At 45.1% G+C, this 22,401-nt stretch overlaps 1 protein-coding gene across 2 annotated transcripts in view; it reads left to right on the top strand.

The window, feature by feature from the left end:
* arid4b (AT-rich interaction domain 4B) overlaps nucleotides 1-22,401 on the top strand; it is a 51,819-nt gene that overhangs the window by 16,451 nt on the left and 12,967 nt on the right. For both annotated transcript variants that reach the window (XM_015362808.2, XM_015362809.2), the window contains exons 3-14: nucleotides 3,157-3,267; nucleotides 8,156-8,221; nucleotides 9,277-9,367; nucleotides 9,712-9,791; nucleotides 11,535-11,626; nucleotides 14,520-14,658; nucleotides 15,521-15,600; nucleotides 17,726-17,802; nucleotides 19,513-19,658; nucleotides 20,888-20,960; nucleotides 21,291-21,385; nucleotides 21,605-21,702. In XM_015362808.2, coding sequence (XP_015218294.2) covers nucleotides 3,157-3,267; nucleotides 8,156-8,221; nucleotides 9,277-9,367; nucleotides 9,712-9,791; nucleotides 11,535-11,626; nucleotides 14,520-14,658; nucleotides 15,521-15,600; nucleotides 17,726-17,802; nucleotides 19,513-19,658; nucleotides 20,888-20,960; nucleotides 21,291-21,385; nucleotides 21,605-21,702 — 1,148 coding nt within the window. The remainder of the gene's footprint in view (nucleotides 1-3,156; nucleotides 3,268-8,155; nucleotides 8,222-9,276; nucleotides 9,368-9,711; nucleotides 9,792-11,534; nucleotides 11,627-14,519; nucleotides 14,659-15,520; nucleotides 15,601-17,725; nucleotides 17,803-19,512; nucleotides 19,659-20,887; nucleotides 20,961-21,290; nucleotides 21,386-21,604; nucleotides 21,703-22,401) is intronic.

Here is a 22,401-nt window from a genome sequence, read left to right on the forward strand (position 1 = left end):
AGGGCTAAGAATGGGAGCTCAGAAGCCATGAACGTCATTCAGAGAAGCTCCAGCTCATCGATTTCCTTGGCAGCGAGGGGGCTGTCCCTTCAGCTCTGGGCCATGGAGCCTCTGCGTCAGCCGTTCCTGAACATCCCTGGCAGTCCAGCAAAGGACACGCGCCGGATCCGCTTGCGGGTCTCTCCGAGACGGGCTGCGGTGTCTTCTAGTGGATCCAGTGGAGCCGGGGATTGCACGAGCTGTGGGGATGCATTTGCATTCAGAAAATCTGAAACTCCTCTGCCGAGTGGGAGAAAACGCAGGCTGAAGCCGCACAATTATTTTGGAATTAAGCAAGAAAAAGCAATAAGGAACTTAAGTTCCACAGTGTGGTTCTGCTGAAATACAGCTTTCCTGGTGCTGCTGGGTACCTGTTTTTTATGTTCTAAAATACCTTTTTCTCCACTTTTACTTAGGGAATTTATTTAAGAGAATCTGAGGTCTGACAGGACCTCTGACCCTTTGAACCTCCCATTTCACAATTCGTGTTTTGACTCTAGAAGCGAGGATGTGAACGGGGTTTTTAGGGTTTGGGGCGAGTTGTGCTGTCGTGTATGGGGGTGCTGTGCTGTAGTGTGCGCCGCATTCCTGAAGTCCGGTCATACACAGGTGCGGACCTGCTGATCCGAGAACTAAGGGAATTCACTGAAGTTTCGCTGGACAGCAGCAAGAGGGGAAGAAACAAATACCTGCAAGCTGCAGAAAGTCTCGGGGAGCTGAATTTTCTTCGCCGGGATGCCTGCCAGGAGAGATGGGTTCAGCGCTGAAAATGAAATGAAGTTTGGCTCAGGATTGGGTTTTCAAATCTGTGCCCTTCCACCCTGGCTGAAAATAACTTTTAATGCTTCACCTTGAGTTGTCTGTGAATTCCCCCCATCCAGACCAGCCATCGTTTCTTTTCTGTTTAACCACAGCTACACAAGGGTTTTTTTTTTAATCTCTTGTCAAGAAAACGTGGCTGAAAGTGCTGGTGTTCATTCTCGCCATCCTTGCCCAAATATAGCTCTGTAAAATACGATCTGGCACAGGACAGTGTTCAGAAGAAGGTTTTCTGTGTGAAGTCCAATAACAGTTGTGAGAGCAATAAAATGCTTTTATAGGTTTAGATTCTGACCCTGCATCCAGACTTTCAGAAGTGAAAGTTCTCAACAGAAGCTCTGAATAACTTGTGTTTGTTTTCCCTCTCTTCCATCCCTATGGTACCAAAATTTTCTAAACGATAAAATGTAAACATAGCTTTTTGAGTGGTGGATGTTTTATTCTGCTGTACCTGAAAATACTTTTGCATACTTAGGAACATCTTTTTTTTTTTAACTTTGACTTGAGACTTAAGGGTTGACTCAGTACTTTCAAACGGTTGAGCAGTAAAATTAATTATTTAATGTTTGGAGATGTGATGGAGCTCAAAAACAGAATTGCTATATAGTGGGGCCTTGGATGATCTGTAAATTACATTTGCTCCCTGTGAAATTTACAATGACTGCAGGTAAAACACTGAATGGTTTTACAGCACAATATCTTGAGGACTTTCAGCATGAGTGAAGTCCAGCTCTTAACTTCAGAAGTGCATATTCAAGCCTTCTTGACTCTGCTGATGTCCAGGCTCAACACAATGGGAGACAGAACCTCCTCTTGCATGTCCCCAAATCTGTGCAGCTCACTGCTCAAGTCCATAAGGGACTCCTTTACCTGTCGACATTTTCCAGAACTGCAAATCTCATTTCACTGCAGCCCTTAACGTGGGATTTAGTTTTGCATTGCATTTGCTGCTGCATTGTACTGTTCCTTAAAGACTCATACATAATGTATCCTGTCAGCTTCACTCATTGCATGTGCACTGCTGACCTTATGTGAATGCTGCTCTTAGCCCCAGCAGCAGTAAACATATGCATGGGATTCTCTGATGCTTGTTGTCCATCAACAAGCTAGGACAGGCTGTCCTTAAGTCAAGATCAGCACAGCGCCTCGGAGAAAGGTTAAACCGCTGAAATGTATCAGCTCCAACCTTCTACACAGCCTTAAGCTGCTGAGTTAAAGAGGCAGCTGGGTCCTAGACACTAAGATCTGGGGTTGGGGGAAACTCTGGTCTAGAACTTTTCTCGGAAGGAGTCCCTTGTGCACATCAGGGCTGTTACAAAGTAATGATGAAATATATTTTTCATGACCTGTACTAGATCAACCACTTCAACTGTAAAGAACATTATCTTTCCTCTCCAGATTCATCTTGATTAGCAGTCATTGCTTCCAGTGTCTGGAGAATGTCATCGCAGCAGGCAGTGATGCGGCTGTCAGGACAGGTCTTCTGGTCTTTCTGTTGTATCTGGCCTGAAGTAGCTGGGTCGGGGTTTTGATTTTTTTTCTAATGCAAAGATGCGCTTGCAGCACAGACGTTGCTTGGAGGAGACTCCAGGGCCAGGGTGAAGGTGGAAGGGGAGGGGGTGATGTGGAGTTCATAGCCAGGCTGTCCAGAGTCCTTCTCTATAAGAGAAGAATCAGCTGTTTGGGATGCCAGTTAAAAGAGCTTTTTGTGAAAGCAAACAATTTGCCTTCCCGGACCAATGTGACAAAGAAGGGGAGGAAATGCTCCGTGACTGTAGAAGTAGAAAAAAAAAAGAAAGGCGGCGCAAGACAACCGTGTGTTATTTGGGGATGGTGGCAGTTTCCGTCGCAGTTCCAAAACCTGCTTACGGAGCAGAGCGTCGTCGGGTCTGGTCCTGGTATGTGTTTCCGGTCCGGCTCTGCCTCGGCGCGCTGGTCGAGTGTTTCAGTGTGCGGCCTGTGAGGAGCTCGCCCCCCGGCCAGGCCTGGTCTCCCCGGGTACCGCACTTCTCCCCCCCAAGGATATCAGAGACTCGCCTTCTCTAAATCCAGACTCAAAACCTTCTTCTTTAGAAGAATCTTACTTATCTGGTTCCATTCTTTACCCCCTCTGCTCCTACTGTATTTAGTACCACCATCTGCTGTCTCCTCTGCATATTCTCATTGTGTTTCTTGTGTCTTTTGTATTGTTTGTGTATTTTTTATTGTTAATTTCTGTTATTGCTGTTGTCATCCTGTAAAGCGCTTTGAGAAGCCACCTTTAAAGGCGCTATATAAAATGTTGATTGTTCCCTGCAGACCCTCGAGGAGCCTCCCTACTTGACGGTTGGCACGGACGTGAGCGCCAAGTACCGAGGGGCGTTCTGCGAAGCCAAGATCAAAACGGCCAAGCGGCTCGTCAGGGTGAAGGTAAGCCAGGCCGAGGGTTCGGGCGAGGCCAGGTGCATGCTGGGAAAACGCAGGCTGCCGCACCGACTTGTCTGCTCCGTCTGCTGCCTGGGGGCGGTTCGCTCACCCAGGGTGACCCCACAGCGAAAAGGAAGCAGGCCTTCTTGATCATCCCCGTCATGGTGCCAAAGCTGAGCATCAGGGAGTTTTTGTTCAGTTCAGTTCAGTTTATCTGGCTCAAAAAAAAAAAAAAGCTTTAAAGGACGCCTGGGAAATTAGGGTGCTTCTGTCTAATCCAGAGCTGCCTGGCTCCCCCTGGGGATTTCTGTGGCCGGGTAAGGAGGTAGAAAGATGGATTTTCCCTTTTCTGATGCCCGTGATGGCCGGTATTTCCACAAACCCATGTATAGAACAGAGCTGCAATTCCCTCTGGACACTTTCTCTGCTGTGCAGTTGTTCGCCTTCATCCAGGGGGAGCGTCAGTGACGAGCAGGAGGCCTGCCAACATCTCTTGTGGATTAACCAAGGGAATAGATAAATGTCCCTCTCCATTTTTTGTGAAAGTAGTAAGGCTGAAGACTCGCAGCACTGGGTCCGTGCTATCAATATTGAAATTTCTTGAAACTGTTAAGAGTAATTAAAGGATTACATGATGTTAAAGTGGTTTTGGTTTGTCAGTTCTGCAAATGATTTGCACTAATTCTGAGTGCATTGTAATTAGATTGGCGAGCATTAATAATTTCCAGTGCGCAACGCGGCAGTTTTTAAGCAGTTGCTAAACGGTTTTAAAGAAATGATAGGCAATTTACATTTTGAGCATAAGTTTAGTTTATAGGGTGAGCTTATGCACTAAAGTTAATTATTTTTCTTAAATGAATTTTGCTGTAGTTATGGTGCAGTGGACTTTCTCCAAATACATATGGTGTAAATAGGGGATTATAGTAATTAAGTAGTGGGATTTAATGGACTGTCCAGAAGTTCCTCAGGAATGAATATATCACAGCTCAAGCTCGTATCTGTGCATTTTGGATTTTAAGTCATTGTTTATTCTCAACTAGTGCTGTTAGAACCGGAAAGCTTTGCTGTAGCTTTTCCAGTTGACCTTTGAGTTTAATGTTTAGTTCTTTACTCCATTCAAAAAAGATACGTCTTCTTCTAGATTAATTGACTTTTAACTTTTTTGCTCATAAGAAGGCAATATGCCATGGTAATGGCCCAGTAAAATCATGGTACAGTTTAGGTGAAGCCTGATGAACACGGGGTCAGGTTATAAATGGTTTTATTATGCTGTACGCTGATTTGTTTTCAAGAAATGACTGGATGAGGTCCCCCAAGCAGCCAGACGGGTTTGATGAGCTGACTGGCCTCTGGTTTGCAGCCTTCCTTGTGTTCTTGCAGCTTGCCTGGTGCTTTGTGAGCTTTCCTGAGAGGGGACTGGCAGCAGTGTGCAGTGATGACCAGCTGGCAGGGAGACGTTGCTGACGTCTCGGGTTGTGTGACCTTCTTCCTCGCGTTCCGTAATGCTTAGTTTCTTTGTTCCTCTCTCCACTTACCCAGATTTGTGCCCAGACAGAGTTTTTCTTCTTCGCAAAGATAGGGCGCAGAGTAAAGGGTGAATTCATCATCAAAAGCATGCTTTGCCTTGTAAGTGATGGTCACTAGTCACATTTGTTAGAAATGCTGATATATATATATAGTGTTAATGACACCTAATGATCATCATTGGGGGGAAAAAATGTGAACTGTAGTTGAAACAGCAGATCTTGAGATTAACACCACATGAGTTTTTTTTTACTTTTAAGTGATATCTGTCAGCATCAAAAATGTAAACTCACAACTCACCTTTTTACTGCGGCCTGTGTCTGATTGGCGTACATTCTGTCCATTACCTTTTACTTTGTACTGTACGTGTTAGTCGTTCTCCATCACTATGCACAGCATCCTAGGATTTGGAAAGGCACTTCATCATCATCATCATCATCATCATCAAGTCTTTGTTTGCAAGAAGAGTGGTTACTCGTTTGGTTTTAAGGACCTGGACAGGTTTTTGCAGAAACATGAATTGCCAGAAACAGGAAATGTAAATTGGAGGGCACATTTGTGTCAGTGCAGTGGACTGGCGTCCCGTCCGGGGGGGGATGCTGCTGAGCCTGTTGCTTGACCCTAAATATGGAGAAGCGGTTTTGAAAATGGATCTGGTGGAATAAATGTAGGTCTTCCCATTCCATTCCATCTCCAGACAGGTAAACTGCTGGTCTGCTGTCAGGTAGTGTTGCTTTCTAACCCTCCCTGGCCGTTCATCTGTGTTCCCGGTGCCCTGCCACGGATCAGCGAGACCTACTATACGTGTGCCAGCGCAGCAGCAGCCCTGTGCCGATGACCCGAGTGGTGTCTTTCCTTGTGGTTTGTGTTCAGGAGGATTCCCAGCAGATGAGCTTACCGCTAAAGGGAGCGTGTTGTATTTATCAGAGGACAGTCTTTAATTCACACACCATTCTATCCGTCCTAAAATGACATTAGATATGCTTTTACTAATGTGTGGTTCACAGCCTTAGGTTCTTTATCTACTTAACAGCTTGTAATGAATTTGCAGCTTTGCAGACGCATTTCCATTTGACATTTTTTTCCCCATAATGTAAGATCTGATAGACTCATTAACTGGTAAATTTTCTCCTATTGCTGGAGTATAGCAGTACAGACAGGTATTTTATCAGAATTTATCTTTGTGTTTCGCACGGCTTCTGGTGAACGTTTTCCCCCCTCCCCATTGTAGGAGATTGTTAGAAACCTCAGTGATTGTGTAAGGTGGCTTGAAGCTGACATGCGGTTGGTTTTTCTATAAGGCTTAATATCCTCTGCTTCCAGAAGAGCTCAGTATTCTGTTGGCTGTATTAGGATGTGTATTGAGGTTGGAATGCAACTCTGTAAATGTTTGCTTGAATGATCTTATCAATTTTCACCTATTTTGTTCCCTGAGATGCTACAAATATTTTACCAGCCTTGTAAATATTGTAGTTGTGCCTCTGTGCAGATCATCCTAATTGCCACACAGAGGGGTGTGTTTAGCTGAGTAGATAGAAAAACACAGCAGGTAGCCTCTGCAGTAAAAACCTCAATGGTTCCTTTGCGCATTATCTCATTTAGTTCATAATGATGAATCAGTACACTCCGCTTCAAAGGGTCTTTACTGTGACGACTGTTATATTTAGTGTTTTTCATTCAGAATCTGTTCTCTTCAGCAATGTCAGGGAGAGATCAGTCGAGAGCTGTGACCCTGCAGCTTGCTGGAGAATGTGCTGTCCCTCTCCCAGCTCACAAAAGCAACATGGTGTGCTTCCCCTCACACTGCAGTGTGCCCTGTGTACTGACCACAGTGACAAAAGGGACAAGCAGCGGGAGGTTTCCCCACGTGGATCGGCCGCTGCGATCTCCAGCAGCAAGGTCTGATGCTCCTCGTGGCAGGAGAGAGAGTTTCATGCTGAAGAGCACTACAGCATGCCCTGCCCACATCTTATAGGGTGAAACTCAAATTAAAACCTTTTATTAAGGATTTTCTCATGCACAAAAAACAACAACAAAAGCTTTGTGCGGAGGCAGTATTGTATCTTTCTTCCGCTGCCTCACAGTGCAGCCCTTTCCATCCGAGAGGGATGGTTGGAGAGCAAGATGTCTGGGACGTTAATCCACATTCCTGCCGCGTGACTTGTACCACGCTGCATTGCCCGCCCGGCTGACCTTAACGTCTGATGAAATTGACAACCTGGCGAGTTGGTAGCAAACGTTTAGGTTTCAGAGCGGTTTCGCTTCTGTATTGATTTCAGAGATTGGAGCCATTTCGGGTGCCTTTCATTTTCCCACTTTGGAAATAGAGCATCAGCTGGAGAGGAAATAAGAAAAGGCCAAAGGTCCCTCCCTAGCAAGATGTAAAAGTTTTAAAAGAAGGGTCCCTGTTCCTGGTCCTGGAGGGTCTGCGAGTCCAGAGGTGTTCCATGTCTCCGTAAAGCACCCGTGCCTGGAGAGCTGGGGGGAGCTGTTAAACTGGGGACGCTCATCCTGTTGAGCTGATGAAGAGCCCAGCTGGGCTGAGAACCTGTAAATACACCAGCCCCCCCCACGTCCAGGACTGCAGTGCTTTAGAGGTTGACAGTTAATGTTCTGGAAGTAGAAATTCCTCTTAATGTTATAAACCTTCACTTCCAAAACACTCATGTCCTCATTATTAGGTGTGTTGATTTATTCCCTGTTCTTTCTGATCTTAAAATGAAGGTGTTTATGTATTGATTGCATACTCTTTAAGATTGTTGGTAGCTAGCGCTTTTATTATTAAACCTGTTGATTCTTTTCCAAGTACATACACAACATTGCAGTCAGTGGTGTGCTTGATATCTTATCTTAGCAGCTCTGTGCTGGATTGAATTGATGTTATCATTCATGCACATTATCCTTCACTTGAAGAGCTCATAAGTGCGTCGAACGAAGGCAGATTATGAAAGCAGTGAGATGTAGTGTAATGATGGGAATTGCATTTCAATGATCTACCACATTGAAGGGGCAGTCACATTACCTGCATTCAAATTTCAGCTTTTCCTTTCATCACGAACGCAGGTCATTAGTCTTCATTTCTTCCTCTCTATTCTGAATGTGCAGTGGTTAAAGCTAGTGAAGTACTCTAGCCTCCAGGGCAGCAGATGGCAAGAGAAAGTGTGCAGAGAAGACAGGTCCTAGCACAAACCATGAACTTAATTTGAGCAATCAAATTAATTTGTTCTGATTTGAGCTTTTTCTCCCTTCTCTTTTCAAGCAGCCTCTTCTGAAGGCCCTGCCTTGTGATGTGGGTAATCAATGAATTCTGGCCTTTTGGAGGATATTTGCTCTGGTTACTGATTCGCCTGAATTCCTGTGTTCCCAGGTGACCTTTAAACAAGAGGCGTCAACAGCAGAAGTGCAGGACGAACACATCAGAGGGCCTTTAAAGGTGAGGAGGCCTTTTTCTCCGCTCGTGGCCTTTGATTAAAAACAAAACTGCAGGGAGATCGAGTTGATTTGTGCTTACCTTTTTCCATTTATGTTTGACTGCTCTGGTGCTGTTCCGGCCTGTTGGCTTTGTCTTATGCTTTCGGTACTGGACTCTGTTGAATTGAAATGTTCGCTCACAGCACTGCTTGCTACTGTGGCTGACATGACCAGGTGTGTGTCATAGCTGCTAAATCAGGGAGCATGGGCTTTGACCCAGTTAGTTAGTGCCTGGCTGGTTTGGTTCCATGTTATGCCTCCCTCTGATATTCACATAGGGACAATCAAAGTGACTGGCTGACCATGGAGCCCACTGATTCTGTTAAAAAATTATGATTTATTCATGGTTTACATTTATATAGCGGCTTTTATCCCTAAAGTGCTTAACTCATGGGATGGGAACTGTTTTGTGCACCGTGAAGTGTGATATCCCGCCAGCTGCCATTCTGAGCTTAATGTCCCACTATGAGCAGAAGAGGTGAAGTGAGCAATTTCTTGATCAATTAAATTGAGAGGGAAATGGATGAAGACCAGATTTTATAACAGTTAAATTTAGCCAGGCCACTGAGATTAACATCCCTCCTCTGTGCCATGGGATCTTCAATGGCCAAGTCGTTAGGATATTGGTTCATAATCTCATCTGAATGACAGCTTCATTTCCAGTGTCTCCTTTCACTGTGTTGGGTCAGAGTCTGGTCTAGGGCAAAGAGCGCCACCTACAGGTCCACCAGCACCACTTACAACCGCAGCCTGGCTTTCGTTGGAAGTTTCTCTTCCCAGTACTGACCAAGCCTAGCCTTGCTTAGCTTCCATGGTCTCGGGGAAAAAAAGCTCTAGTAAAGTAAAATAGTTGCCTAGTTTTCTGCTTCTTAGGTCAGTTGGTCACTTTGAGTCGCTTTTTTTTTTAAGGAAGAAGGCTGTGATATTCTTTGGCGTGGAAGCCACATATTAATGCAAGTAACTTTCAGTGTAATTCTTTTATCATATAATTTATTTTTGGTTATGATGGTGCCTTAGGTAGGGGCTACTGTGGAGGTGAAAACCCAAGATGGGACATATCAGGAAGCCATCATTAACAAATTAACAGATGCCAGCTGGTACACTGTTGGTAAGTGCGATCATCCCACTAATAATACAGATTAAGCTTCAGTGGGTTTATGGCTTAACGTGTAAGAAAAGAAAACCTCAACTAGCTCATTAAATGAGCTTCCTACTCTGCTTTAGTTTAAATATGTAAACAGGATAAATTGTCTGTTTTGTGAGGTTGAGAAGAAATTGGAAGTGACCCTTAAGGGGGATTTTGAGCCACTTTGAAGGTTAAGTGATTTGGTATAACATACAAGAAAACGTTCTTTTATTGCAAGACAAAGGCAGTGTGTAAAAACAAAAACCCTATTTTGCAAACGAGGGGCCTGGAGTGCAGGACTCTGACTGTGCCTGTGTTTCCCGCAGTGTTTGATGACGGTGATGAAAAGACCCTTAGGCGCTCCTCGCTCTGCCTGAAAGGAGAGCGCCACTTCGCAGAGAGCGAGGTGAGTAGCCGCTGCCCGCTTCTTTTTTTTTTTTACCCTCGCCTTCCCCCGCCTGCTCTTTAGAAACGCAAGGCCTGCTCGAGAAGAGACGACACAGCCTTCTGCGGGGCTCTGTTTTGATCAGGAAGCTTCTTGGCTGAGCCAAGAGCTTCAGTTCATTGTACCTTTTCCGTTTGAACGGATCCCACAGATGGGAAATTTTGTTGTTTAGATTCACACACAGGTGGCCTGGAGGTGCCGAGTTGAGCATTGCTGCCTCGCAGTACTGGGGCTCCGGGTTCAATTCCTGGGCTGCTGTCTGTGTGGAGTTTGTATGCGTTTGTGTGGGTTCCCTTTGGGTGCTCTGGTGTCCTCCCACAGTACAGAGCCGTACTCGTAGCCTGGTGTGAGCATGTGCGTGTTTGCATCTCTGTGTGCGCCCGGATTGACCAGCGTCCTGCTCGGGGTGTATCCTGTCTTGAGCCTGGCGTTTGCCAGGAGAGGCTCCCCTGCGACCCTGCTTTGGATGAAGCAGTTAGAAAAAGAGTGAAAGGATGGATCTTCACATGCTATCCAGCTATAAACTGTAAATAAACTCAACTCTTGTTGTGTTGGACTGCTGTTATTTTTAGAAAGTAAAGTGTGTTGTCTCAGACAGCTGCTTGCATGGAAGTAAGTTGGGACACCCTCAGGCACAGGCTGCAGCACAGTGGACCAAAATAACCACATTCCAACTTATTGAAGCTCTGGCCTGTACATGCGGAACCGTCTAGCAGTGAATCCAGTACAATGACGTTTTGTTGCTTATAAAAGGAATGTGAAGTGGAATATGAATACAAAGAAAGAGGTCACAGTTTACTGTCCAGATGCTGTATATGACTAATCCATTGTTTACTTGGCAGCTTACGTGGTTTCATAGTCTTCAGAAAAAAATAATACTATCTCCAAATTTGTGCAGAGAGGACCAGGGGCCACTTTTTCTGTTTCTTATGTCAGAGGTAGCACCCCTTGTTTACCTCCCCTCCCCCAAAGAAACTTTCAGAAACAGCTGGTGTACAGTACTTAAATATAAGTTAATATCTGAAAATAAAGTTTTACCTCTGAAACCTTTTCATATTTTACTTGAAGTTCATATTAAGAAAGCTGTTGTAGCATCTGTAAAGATTAAGAAAACCGTGAGATTAAATTGCCAATTCAGCTGTCCCCATCTTTGTTCCAATACCAGCATCCACACACTCAGGAAAGCTACCCCAGTCTTCCATTAATTTGAGATGTTCAGAGACAGCTGGTGCCATGTCTCTTCATTTACAGCTCACGTGTGCTTAAACACGGTTATTGGAGTTGTGTGGGATGGGAAAGGCCGTTTTGAACATGGCCTTGTTACAAATGCAGAAGCAGGACCTTTTTCCTTTTCTTTGCACACTATAGCAAAGCTGTTTTTTTGTTAAGTAAATTCGTTTATCGTTGGATGCCTTGATCTAAAAATGCGAGTGTTGCTTTTGACGAATCGGAGTGTTCCGTGTTCTGAACAGTGATCCGGTTGTGTTCGGCTGCCGTCTGTGGGTGAAAGCTCTGTAGCATGCTCTTCACTCTAACCCAAGCAGCAGACCTGGAAGAGTCTCGCGAAACCTCAGCGGTGCCTTTCAGAGAGAGGCCGCTCAGAGTATTAGGTGCCTGGATGTAAGGAGTACAAGTTCTCTTGAGATGGAAGCTGTTCTGCAGTCTCTTGGGAGTGACGCAGGTTGTCGGCTGTGTGTATTGCAGACTCTGGACCAGCTTCCCCTCACCAACCCTGAACACTTCGGAACCCCAGTCATCGGGAAGAAGAGCAACCGGGGAAGAAGATCCAACCATGTGTGAGTACTAGCTGACCCCTCTCTCCCACTGCCTGCTGAGCTTCATGTTTTTCACCGAGAGTCTCACTGTAGCTTCATGGATCATTAGAGGGCGCAATGCCAGCTCCTTTCAGAACATGAGCAAACTTTCTTGGAAAGTAATGTCATTCTTTCGTCCTTTGTACGGAAGCAATCCTTTCACAGAGGGGGAGTCTAGTTTCAAATGATTCTGGCATTTCAACTTCCCCAACATGGTCTGTGTCACACTTTGATGTTTCTTTATTTTTAAAAAACAAAAAGTTTTGTTGTGCCATTTTATGATTGATTTCCAGCGATGGCCTCGTTGAATGAAAATTAAAATAATTGGAAAATCTGGAAAGCTTTGTAACTCATGGCATGAATCTTCTGTGTCTTAAATTGTGATGTGGACTCCCGATCCGTATTTTTTGATTAGCTCTAATAAGGGCATTGTTAAGCTTCAGAATGGCCTCTTTTGACTTGTATTTCTCTTTTTATTGGTTCCGTGAATTGCGAGGATGCTGACAGTGATAAATCTACTACAGTGCCCAAATGAGGGTGCAGGCTCAGTCCGGTCACATGGCTCGCTGTATGAGCCTGGGAGGCTGTGTTAAATCACAAGCAGCAGTCAAGCTAGCCTGGTGTCTGCTGCTCCAGCAGCCCCAAGAAGAACCACAGAGATGCAACACTGTGAGGCACAGTGGTGACATCACCGAAAGCCTCTCTCCAGTTTTTACACCACAGAGGCCAACATTGCCGCTTTCCCTTGGCGAGTGAATGAATTAAATCCCAATCCCGCTTGAAGTGGCCAGCACATTGTTCCACGCTTGACACGATTGCTCAAATAAGAGCACTTTTGCGTTCGAAGCTGGGGAAAAACTTGTGTGTCTAAATGGCTGGATGGCGGTGATGTTTCTAGTCTGGAGGGGGATACAGCCCTGCAGGCTTAATAGGTAATGCAATATCTACAGCGTAAGGCCTGGAAGCTAGTTACTGGTTGTAATTAGGCCAATTAAACTGATATTTTATTCAGTTAGGCCATTCTGAGCTCATGCAGCGTTAAAAACGGGATTCTGTGCTCCAGGAATTGGGAGTGTAGATCTCTTGGGTCGTGAACTGTGAAGGCCTCAGGGCTTGAATACACAGACTCAGTGCTGGATTTCCTGAGTCTCGGAGGAAGCAGATATTACCATATAGGCTTTTTTAGTGTTGATTAGTCATGACTATTTGGCGCATACTTTCAGCGGTAGGGTGAAAAACTAGCTGCTCTCTGAAAGCATAAATCTGTGTCACACAACCTTCATGTTAAAATCAGTGTTTGTCTTCTAACATCAACTGCTATTGCTCAGCATAACACTCAGCCAGCTCTCTGTAAACAGCTGTACTTTATGATTAAAATAATAAAATGGAGGCCTCCTGGGTGCCTTCACCAGTCAAGGGTCTTGACCAAGCACAGGTTGAGCTCTGTGATCTCGGCTCGAGTCTGCGTCATGCTGGGAACGCTGTGTCACAGCTGAGGGGTGCAGAGAATAGTCTAGCAGCCACCCCAGGCCTCTCTGTGAAACACTGCCAGGTGTTTGCCAGAGCAGGGCTGCGTTGTCAGTGACATCATAAGTGGGGAGTGGCTTGGAAGTGGGTGGGTCAGAGGAGACCACACCCCCCTGCCCCCCTTTGTGTATGGGGGTTTGAGATGTTGCACACAATTTTCTATTCAGTCAAGTGGGTATAAGTGACAAAATGGGCAAATTTAATTTTTTAAAAAAGCAAAAAATGGTTTTCACTAATAAGTCTGCAGGAAACAGGAGAAATATCTTATTCAATCACTGTAGCGCACCTGTTGCAAATTAAAGTGGCTTTGTGTTGGTATTTCAAACTTAATCATGCTCAGTTGATGAAGATCGAAGACATGTAGATGGAGTGTATGTTGCATCTGCGTAATATTTTAGGGATATTTCCATTTCTTTTTTCCTGCCAGGAGATGGATCTTTAAAGTCGCTGCTTGCAGAGGATTTGATATTGGCCGTGTTTCTGTCCCAGATTTTGACATTTTATCTTCAGATGTCAAAAAAGGAGCCAGATGTTCGTTTTTTTGAATCTGTAGTGAAAATGAACCTGGCTGAGAATGCTTTTTGTACGTAACCCTGGCAATGGGAAAGGGAAACTTGTCTTGTTTCATCACAGCAGTCTTTTTATCACCCGTAGAGGAGTTTGTGGGAAATTGTTTAATCATTGTTTGCAGAAGCTTTGTTCAGGCAAGTTCATTTAGGGAGTGTTGGAGGCTTTTTTTTGTTCTTTTGTGGTCTTAATGTGTGTGTAAAGCAGGGTGAAACACAAATGGATCTATAGGGAGAGGAGCTGAAACGGCACAGCTCGTCACTTCGTGATACTGCGCTGAACAGAGCGTGCTCTGCCAGCGTGCAAGAGAGCTCAGCCTCGTTTTAATTGAAAAGGGCTGCAAGTCGTGTTCTGTATCAAATAAAAATGAAATCAGTGTGGTCATGCCCAGAGGAGTTTCCAATTCGGCATTATCCTCTCGTTTAATGAAAAATGAGAGCCGGGGATGTGTCTAATGGATTGCAATGGGTGAAGACAAAGATAAGAGGCCTTAGGAATTGCAGTGCTGAGTCCCTGTGCCTCTCTCATCCTTTATCCTCACTTGTAGAGAAGAGAATTCAGTCAGCTGTTTTCAAGGGTACGTAAATGTAGGAGAACATGGGGATGTTTTTTTTTTAGGCAACATAGCATCACAGGAGAGAGGAATAGCCACTGAGGACTAATACTTATCCCAGGAATTGAATGGAGGCATTGGTAAATCAAATGTTGCTCTGCAAGTAGATATTATGGTTCATGGCACACAACTTATTTTTTTCCCCTTACAAGTGACTTTGTGTTGCAGCCCGGAGGAGGAGGAGACCTCATCTTCCAGTGAGGAAGAGGAGGGAGACGGCCGCGTCGGCGATGAGCTCCTGGGGAAAGTGGTTTGCGTGGAGTGCGCCGCAGCGGAGAAGAAGAAGGCCTCCTGGTACCCGGCACTGGTCTGTCTTTATGGTCATTTTGCTGAGCCCTAATCTGTTACGTTTGTCGTCTGGCTGGAGCAGTATTTGTGTCTTTTTACAGTAGAGTTTGTGTTAGAAAGGAGGTCTGCAGTGAGCTCTGACCACAGGTCTTCTGCAGAGCTGGGGAGGGCTGTAGTCCGCATAGAATCAGGCAAGCCTGTATTTCCTTGTCTTGCCAGTTAAAGTCCGGGAAGTTCCAAAGCAGTTAGGGCATTTTCCCCTCTTTATACTGCCCGTAAGCTTTCTGCTGCTGCGTTCTCAAGGACTTGGGCTTGTTCTACCCGTGCTTGGTAGGGCAGGATAAAGAATGAAGAAGCGGAACAGAGATCAGTAATGAAGTCAAAGATAGAAGCTAAGATTACAACAGTGCTTTGTTTAGTTTGACAGTAACATGGGTTTGGAGTTAATATATGTGCACTACCAGGATAAATCCCCATATGGATTTTTCTTTTTTCAAAACAATCAAGCTTCTCAAGATATTTTGCACCTATTACACAGTCCTTAGGGATTCCTGTTATTCTAAAGTGCTGTGTGGTGACCCAGATGTGGGTATTACTTTTAAAGCACATGTTGATTAGATGGATTCCAGTGTCATTTTTATGCCATGTTTGCTAATCTGACCAAATAAAGGGAGCCATGTCTATGTAGTGCCTCAGTCTTGCTCTCCTGTTTGTTTTGCGGTGTTGTTGATGTGTTGTTTCTGTGTTATGAGGGATATGGGAACTCACTAGCTCCTTCATTCGCATTCTGGAAAAGCTTTCTTTCTCACCCTCCAAAAAGTTTTTTTTTTAACTGATCATGTCTTGTTTTTCTTTCTTGTGTTTTGTTTTTTTGGAAAAAGGTCATCTCCCCGGACTGCAATGACGAGGTTGTGATGAAAAAGGACACCATTCTTGTTCGGTCCTTCAAGGACGGCAAATTGTGAGTTTGTTTTTTCTTTTACGTGCCCCAGAAGTGCGCTGGCAGGCCTTTACGTAATGTGTTACGTTGGGCAGAGCTGGGAAATTTCAGAATCGGGAAAGACTGTGAGAAATGGGATGACTGTCGAGGGAGAAAAAAAAATGGAAGCGGTTGAACCGCTATGCCAGTAAAACATCCGAAATGAGTTTTAGAAAGGTTGCTGTGCTTCTCAGTTCAGCTGGTGAGGCGATGAATACCAAAGATTCATGTCCCTGGTCATAGGTCAGGTTACAGCAGTGATGCACGCCACCGTTTTGCCTACTGCGGTGTCTTGAAATGAACAGCAAGGGCTTGTTTTGTCGCGCCCCACTGTGGTCGGTGTCGCAGCGGAGAAGACGGGCGTATTCAAAGAAGCCTTACGTGTTGCACCCTGACCTGAGCACCTCAAACAAGACCGAACAACACCGGCCTACGCAACCTGGCACAGGACCCCTGCTCCTGCTTGCAGTGCTTATTGAGCTCTTTCCACAGCTTGAGCCACGTATCCTGGCGTGTTCTCATGCCTGCGATTAACGTAGCACCACCTCTTGGTTTTCCCAGGCCCTTCCTCCATGACAGGAGGCAGGTTAAATAGCAGTTTTTTTTTTCCCACCTTCTTGCCGGCTGAGACTTGCGGGGGTGGGGGGGGGGGACTCGTATTCTCTGTTCATCAGTCTCCTCTGCTGGCTGAACGGGGGGTGGGCCACAGTGACTTTCTTGTTAACATGACAACAGTCTAGAACACAGAGAGGTGTGTCTGAAGCCCAGCTCCACGCTGGGCCTGTGTTTGTACCTCCGCTCGGCTGGAGAGGGGACGGCCGAGAGAAGGGACCTTGTGAAACGTTGAAGCCGCGGTGCCTTTAATTGTCCACGTGGGGGGGGGCACTTAATTAGCAGTACAGGTCCACCTGGGATGTCGTGAGGATTAAAATTCCTGGTGCCACAGGAAGTGCAGTTTCCCTCCCCGCACATTCTGAATGGGGGGCGCTGGGAGGGGAATCCCGCAGGTGTTGCAAAATAAATCAACCCTCCACCCCCGTGGAGATGTTCTCCTGGCGGTGTTCTTCCCCTGAAGTGCAGTGTCACAGTCCGTGTGTTCTGTAATGAGCTGCCCCTCTGGAGCCAGAATGGCTCCTCGCTGGCCTGTAGGCAGGATTCCTCCCCCACCGCTGTCACGGATTGAAATTCGTGTTAATCTGTTCTGTAGCTCTAAAAATAATTTGGTGATACAAGGAGGGTTTAATGAGTTTAGCTTTAATTCCAGATTAAACCTTGTGGCTGTATCGTCCGTAAAGTTCCAGTTTCTTTGAGTTGTCTACGTTTTCGGCAGTTAATTGCTCAGATTGATTAATCCATGGTATGATTAAATGGCTAAAATAGCAGAGCTGGAGGTGTTCCATTGCAAGTGTCCCGAGGATTAGTTAAATTGACAGAGCTCTCTATTTTAGTCAGAGCTGACTAAGATGTGTCATTACAATATGAATAACATATCCTGTGATATTCTTAATGTGTGTGGTTAGAACATATTTGGAATGGTTTTAGAAATGAAAACCTGCATGATGTTATGCACTTCACTGCATTTAGTGCACAATGCATGGTACTGTTGCTCAAAGTTCCCAGGTGATGATGATTTTTTTATTACAGTAAGTAAAGATGCTTGTCAGCTAGTCTGTTTATCCTGCTACTGTATCTTACTTAATTTGTTGTACATCTTCTCTGTGGAAATTGTCACTCTATCACTTGAATGAATTAATCCAACTGATTTTGTATCTGTGCTGCAGAGAAACGAGCAAAAAAACAAAACACATTCTGGGCCAAACTTTTAAAAAAAATGTGGGAAGTGGAGTTTGATGTGCACAAAATACTTGCAAAATACTTACAAGCCCAATTTGTTTTCTTAGTAGCGACTGGGAAGAGCAAAAGAGTGTTCAAACCCAGTTTTGTTCTAAAACTTCTACTAACGATTTAATCCCAGAGGCAGTTGAAGCGCAATCTCGGTATCTCGTGTGCAAGTCAAGCTGGCCTTCACTGCGCATACAGGGAAGCTGTGCTGCAGGCCTTCAGTGGGGTTCGAGTGCTGATCGCTAGCTCTGTGCGTTTCTTGCAGCCATGTTGTTTTACGGAAGGATGTCCGAGAAATGAACTGTGAATCGGCCCCAAAACCAGAGGCAGGGATGAAGCCAGGTAAGACTGGATTTGTTTTGAGTAATAATCGGAATTCCGGCTGCTGCCTCGCTGAACGGAGGCGAGCCGTTGTTCCTGGGGCAGCTCTGACCTTTCCAGTTCAGCTGGAAGAAGCTGGAAGTCTTTTTATCGAACTCCAGGGCTTCCCTGCCCTCTTGGGGGGGGGGCGGGGTGAATTGAGGATAAGAGATTATCTGCAGTGTTTTAATTGGCTTCTGTACTGTTATAACCATATTTCCTCATCTCAAAAAGATTTATTACTTCAAAGGTTAAGATGGGGGGAGGATAAAAATAGAATATAGGGGGAGAGATTTTATAGACCAGGAGTGACTTATTTTTGCTTTTTAGCAAGCTGTGTTTTCGTCTTCTCTTTAAGAATTCCCCTGTTTTAGTGACGCCAAATGCACGCCTAAGAAATCGTGGGGATCCATTGGGGGGTGAAAAAAACCTTCCGTTACTTCGTTTCATGTTTTATGACCCCCTGCTAAGATTCTGAATGTTTATTGCCATTGTGTTGTTTCCAGGAATCCCTTTAGCCATTAGCGCTGCATTTTCAAGTTGTTTCCCTTTTAATTTCTTGTTCTAACTGCACTGTTTCGCCACCATAAGGAGCCACAGATGATGACATGGTAGAAACACATGCCTCCCATCTTCTTCAAAAGCTGTAATGGAAAATGCTTGCAGGTTTTGTATGGGGAAAAGGAGGAGCCGTTTTGGCCCATGGTTTCTCTGGAGTTGGACCAATTTGTAAATGTGTTGCAGCACAGTCGCTTTGGACTTTTCTTACATTGGGAATGTATTTTGAACAATAAAATGAGTAATAAAACTGTAGAACTGGAAGAAAAAAAATGGCGATCAGGAATACAAATGTAAGATTTGTCACTTTTTTGTAGTGGAGAAGTATTTTATCAGGCCATTTAAAGCTCTGTTATAGCTACAAGAAACGTCTGCCCTCTCAGGCAAAACAGCATTGAGGAAACTTTTTTAAAAGAAGGACATTTGTGGAGCATTGATAATCTCTGACTGTCCTGTTTCTTTGCGTTGCTGCATGGTGTGGGTTTGTTTCATCACAGCTTGGCGCCAAAATTGTTTTACCTCACTTGGAATCCTTTTAAAGAAACGCAGAGCTGGCCTGAGGGAGTTGTTTTTTCTGTTTAAAAAAAAAAAACACCTTCAGTTTAGAGGCTAAGATATAGAGTTGCAAGCCACCAAGATTTTGCCTCTGCTTGTCTGCATAACCAGATGTTTAAGTGAGAACAGTGGGCTATATTCTGTTTTTTCTGTGTTCTGCCAGGTAAATCAGTTGAGGTTCTCGTATACAATGACGTGGTGGAAATGTGTTCATACAGCAGGATGTTAACTAGAGCCTTTTAAGCAAAGCGCTTTGCTGGAGGGTATAGCAGCAGTGTCCAGTGCTGGGATTTGAAACCACAGCTCTGGTTACTCCTCTTTTATCACGACACGTCTGAATAGACTTGATCTGACAGTCTGTATCAGCTAAGGACTGTGTTATGTTACATGTAATTTTACAATTGATAAAAATAATTGTAATCCTAGTGCTGGTCCTAGCACTGAAGATAGGCCAGATTCCCAGCTGCTCTGTGTCAAGAGCCCCTGTCTGTGTGATTGGTCGGCTCCTGGTGCCGTAGCCTTCTGGTCTTCCAATGCTCCTGTGACGCTCACGAGAGACCTGTGGCCTCTGTTTCTCAGCGCTGGACGGGGCGCTCGAGTTCCTGCGCCGCGGGGTGGTCCCGGCTAGCTGGAGGACGGAGCTGAAGGAGGAGAGCTCCAGTGGTGAGGAGCAGGAGGAGGAGGAGGAGGAGCAAGAGGATGATGGGAGCAGCGAGGAAGAGGAGGCAAGTTGTTATGCGGATCTCTCCCGGGACTGTAGTTGGGACTCGTGGTGGAAAAGGCAAATGCTTTGTCCCTCCTTTCTGCTGCTTTTCTCTCAAGGCTCAACAGCTTCTTGTAGGGTTTTTTTTCTCATGTGAATGTATGTAAAATAGAATAGCTTAATTGCTTGGGGGGGAAAAATTGGAAAATTCCCCCATAATTGCAATACTGCTTTAACTCTTAAACTGCAAACTTGATGACCAGCTCCTTTTGAGAGAATAATATATTTCTTGGTGTTGAAAATCAAGTTGGACATGCTTTTGTTTCCCTTGCTGCACATTAACATTAAAATTGCTTTAAAAGGTGTTTGCTTTCGATTAACTAGATTGTTTAATTTAGACTAAATGAGCAGAGAGTAATTTGTGAACTGTAGCGCTCTTGAGACATTAGCTAATGAGCAGGCAAAATCCTTTCTCTGGCATAATCAAATCTGGTGCTAAAGTGTTATTTACCTTCCCTTTTGTAATGGCTGCTGTGTGTAATGTAGGATCTGGCCATATTGCTTTCGCTAGGGAAAATGGTATGTCACACACTTGCTCTGACTGCAGAGACCTTTTATTTTTTTTTAATTAGGTAAACCAATTAGCAAGCTGCTGCAATTAATGATTTTCACTACTCAAAATCCTTTTAGCCACAGGGGCTAGATCATGTATTTTTATCTTTGTGGCCTAAACAGTTTCACAGCTGCAAATTGGGACTGGTGCTTTCAAGACTGCCCTCTTGTTATATTCTCCTGTCGGGGCTGTTGCCAGATTTCTTCAGATTTGTTGTGTGTTGTGTTGTAATGGGGTCTCTCGGAGGTCGCTGGCAGTACCTGCGGCACCCTGGTTTAACCTCAGCAAACCTCAGGCAGTCAGCAAACACTGTTCCCTCCTGTTCATGTCAAGTATGACCTCATCCCTTCCCAGCGCATTTACTTGGCCACGTGTTGGGAAATGACTCGCTTTTAAATGTCATGCTCATCACTGTAAAGTGATCGCCTTGCTTGGGCTTTGCAATGCTGCAGACATAAAATGCACTGTAATGCAGCACAGTCTCTGCTTCATCTTTGTGGCTCACGAGGGGTTGACTGAGTAGTGACTCACTATTATTGCTTTTGTTCACTGGGTTTTAAATTTTGCGTGTGAGAGTCCACACTGTTGATAGGAAAGCCAGTGACGTTTAACGCTGAATGATTTTTTTCTCTCTCTAGGAGGAAGTGGAGCCCTTTCCTGAAGAGAGGGACAGCTTCCTACAGCAGCTGTACAAGTTCATGGAGGACAGAGGTGAAACTCTTACTGGGACAGTGGCAAACAAATGCATAAACGCAGCCTGCAGCCCTTGGGGGAATAGTGTGGTTGTAGTTTTGAACAATTGAAGTGATTTTGAGGAGAAACGTGCCAGGTTTGGAAACTGAGGGTTGGGTCACTACTTTATCCTTTTTTTGTGGTAATCGTGAACTTAAAGTAACGTGTGGCTCCCGGACGGAATTTAATAGCAGTCAGGAGGTTTTACTGAAGAAAGTAAGTTGGGGGTGAGGCTGATGTAGACATTAAGGTGAAGTTGTTAGAAATGGGTAAGAACAACTGGCAACTAGGATTTTATTTTTCCTGCAGGTACTCCAATTAACAAGAGACCAGTTCTGGGCTACAGAAATCTCAACCTCTTCAAACTTTACAGATTGGTGCACCGACTGGGAGGGTTTGATAACGTGAGTTATTTTGGTTTTTGTGCTTGACCAAAAATAGGTCATAAGATACAGAAGTACTGTTTGTTCAGTCTCAGAAAGCTTGACCCTAAATACTCACAGTAATGCCCATGAAACCCGTTATTTCCAAGGAAGAATGATAGAATATTTGGCTGATTTGCACAGCAGTCAAGACTTCCGGGTCTGCGACTCTAAAAGCGGTTCTTTGTTTCTCCTGCGCAGATTGACAGCGGCTCCGTCTGGAAGCAGGTCTACCAGGATCTGGGTATCCCGGTTCTCAACTCTGCAGCTGGATACAACGTCAAATGTGCCTACAGGAAGTACGTGCCACCTGGGGCTTCCCTTTTAGATAGTGTCTGCTGCAGTTCATTGTGCCTTTCCTCGCCCCCAGGGCTCTGTCGAGTTCAGTTCAGTTCATTTGTCATAAGCACAGCATTAATGAAATGCTTATTTGCATGTATGCGCTGACACAAAGACATTAAGGAATCGCCAAAACATAAACGCAGAACAGCAACAACAACAAGTTGAATGGCATACAATTTTAAAAAAGCAAGTCAGACAAGCAGTGTAAGGAGAGAAAAGAAACACATCAGTGTGAGTAGTAATGTAGGTCCAGCAATGCAGATGAGTTTTGTCATAGTGCTTGTCGTCATAAATAATTGCTGGAAAAGCAGACAAAAAACCTGTACAGACGAGGGGCAACAAGCAAATCGTCGCCGCTCTTCAGCCCCATGTTGGTTAGACTCTGTTAGCCACCAGTCCTCTGCTTGCGGCTCGCAGTGGTGCAGGAGCTCCTGGTGCCCTGAGAGAGGGTAGCCATTAGCAGCGTGAGGAGCTCCCTTTCCCCTGGGTCTTGCTCGCACGTTTTGTGCGCCTGCCGGCTGGGTGCCTTGCAGCGCAGGCGCCAGCTGTTCCTCGTGGGCGTGCAGGCAAGCCCAAGCGCCCAAGCGCAGCCCCTAGACCTCGTCACCTTCCGAATCCTCCGCATCTGCAGTGCTCAGGTTGGGCTTCTCCAGTGC

Source organism: Lepisosteus oculatus, chromosome 17, assembly GCF_040954835.1.
Source record: "Lepisosteus oculatus isolate fLepOcu1 chromosome 17, fLepOcu1.hap2, whole genome shotgun sequence".
Classification (NCBI taxonomy): Eukaryota; Metazoa; Chordata; class Actinopteri; order Semionotiformes; family Lepisosteidae; genus Lepisosteus; species Lepisosteus oculatus.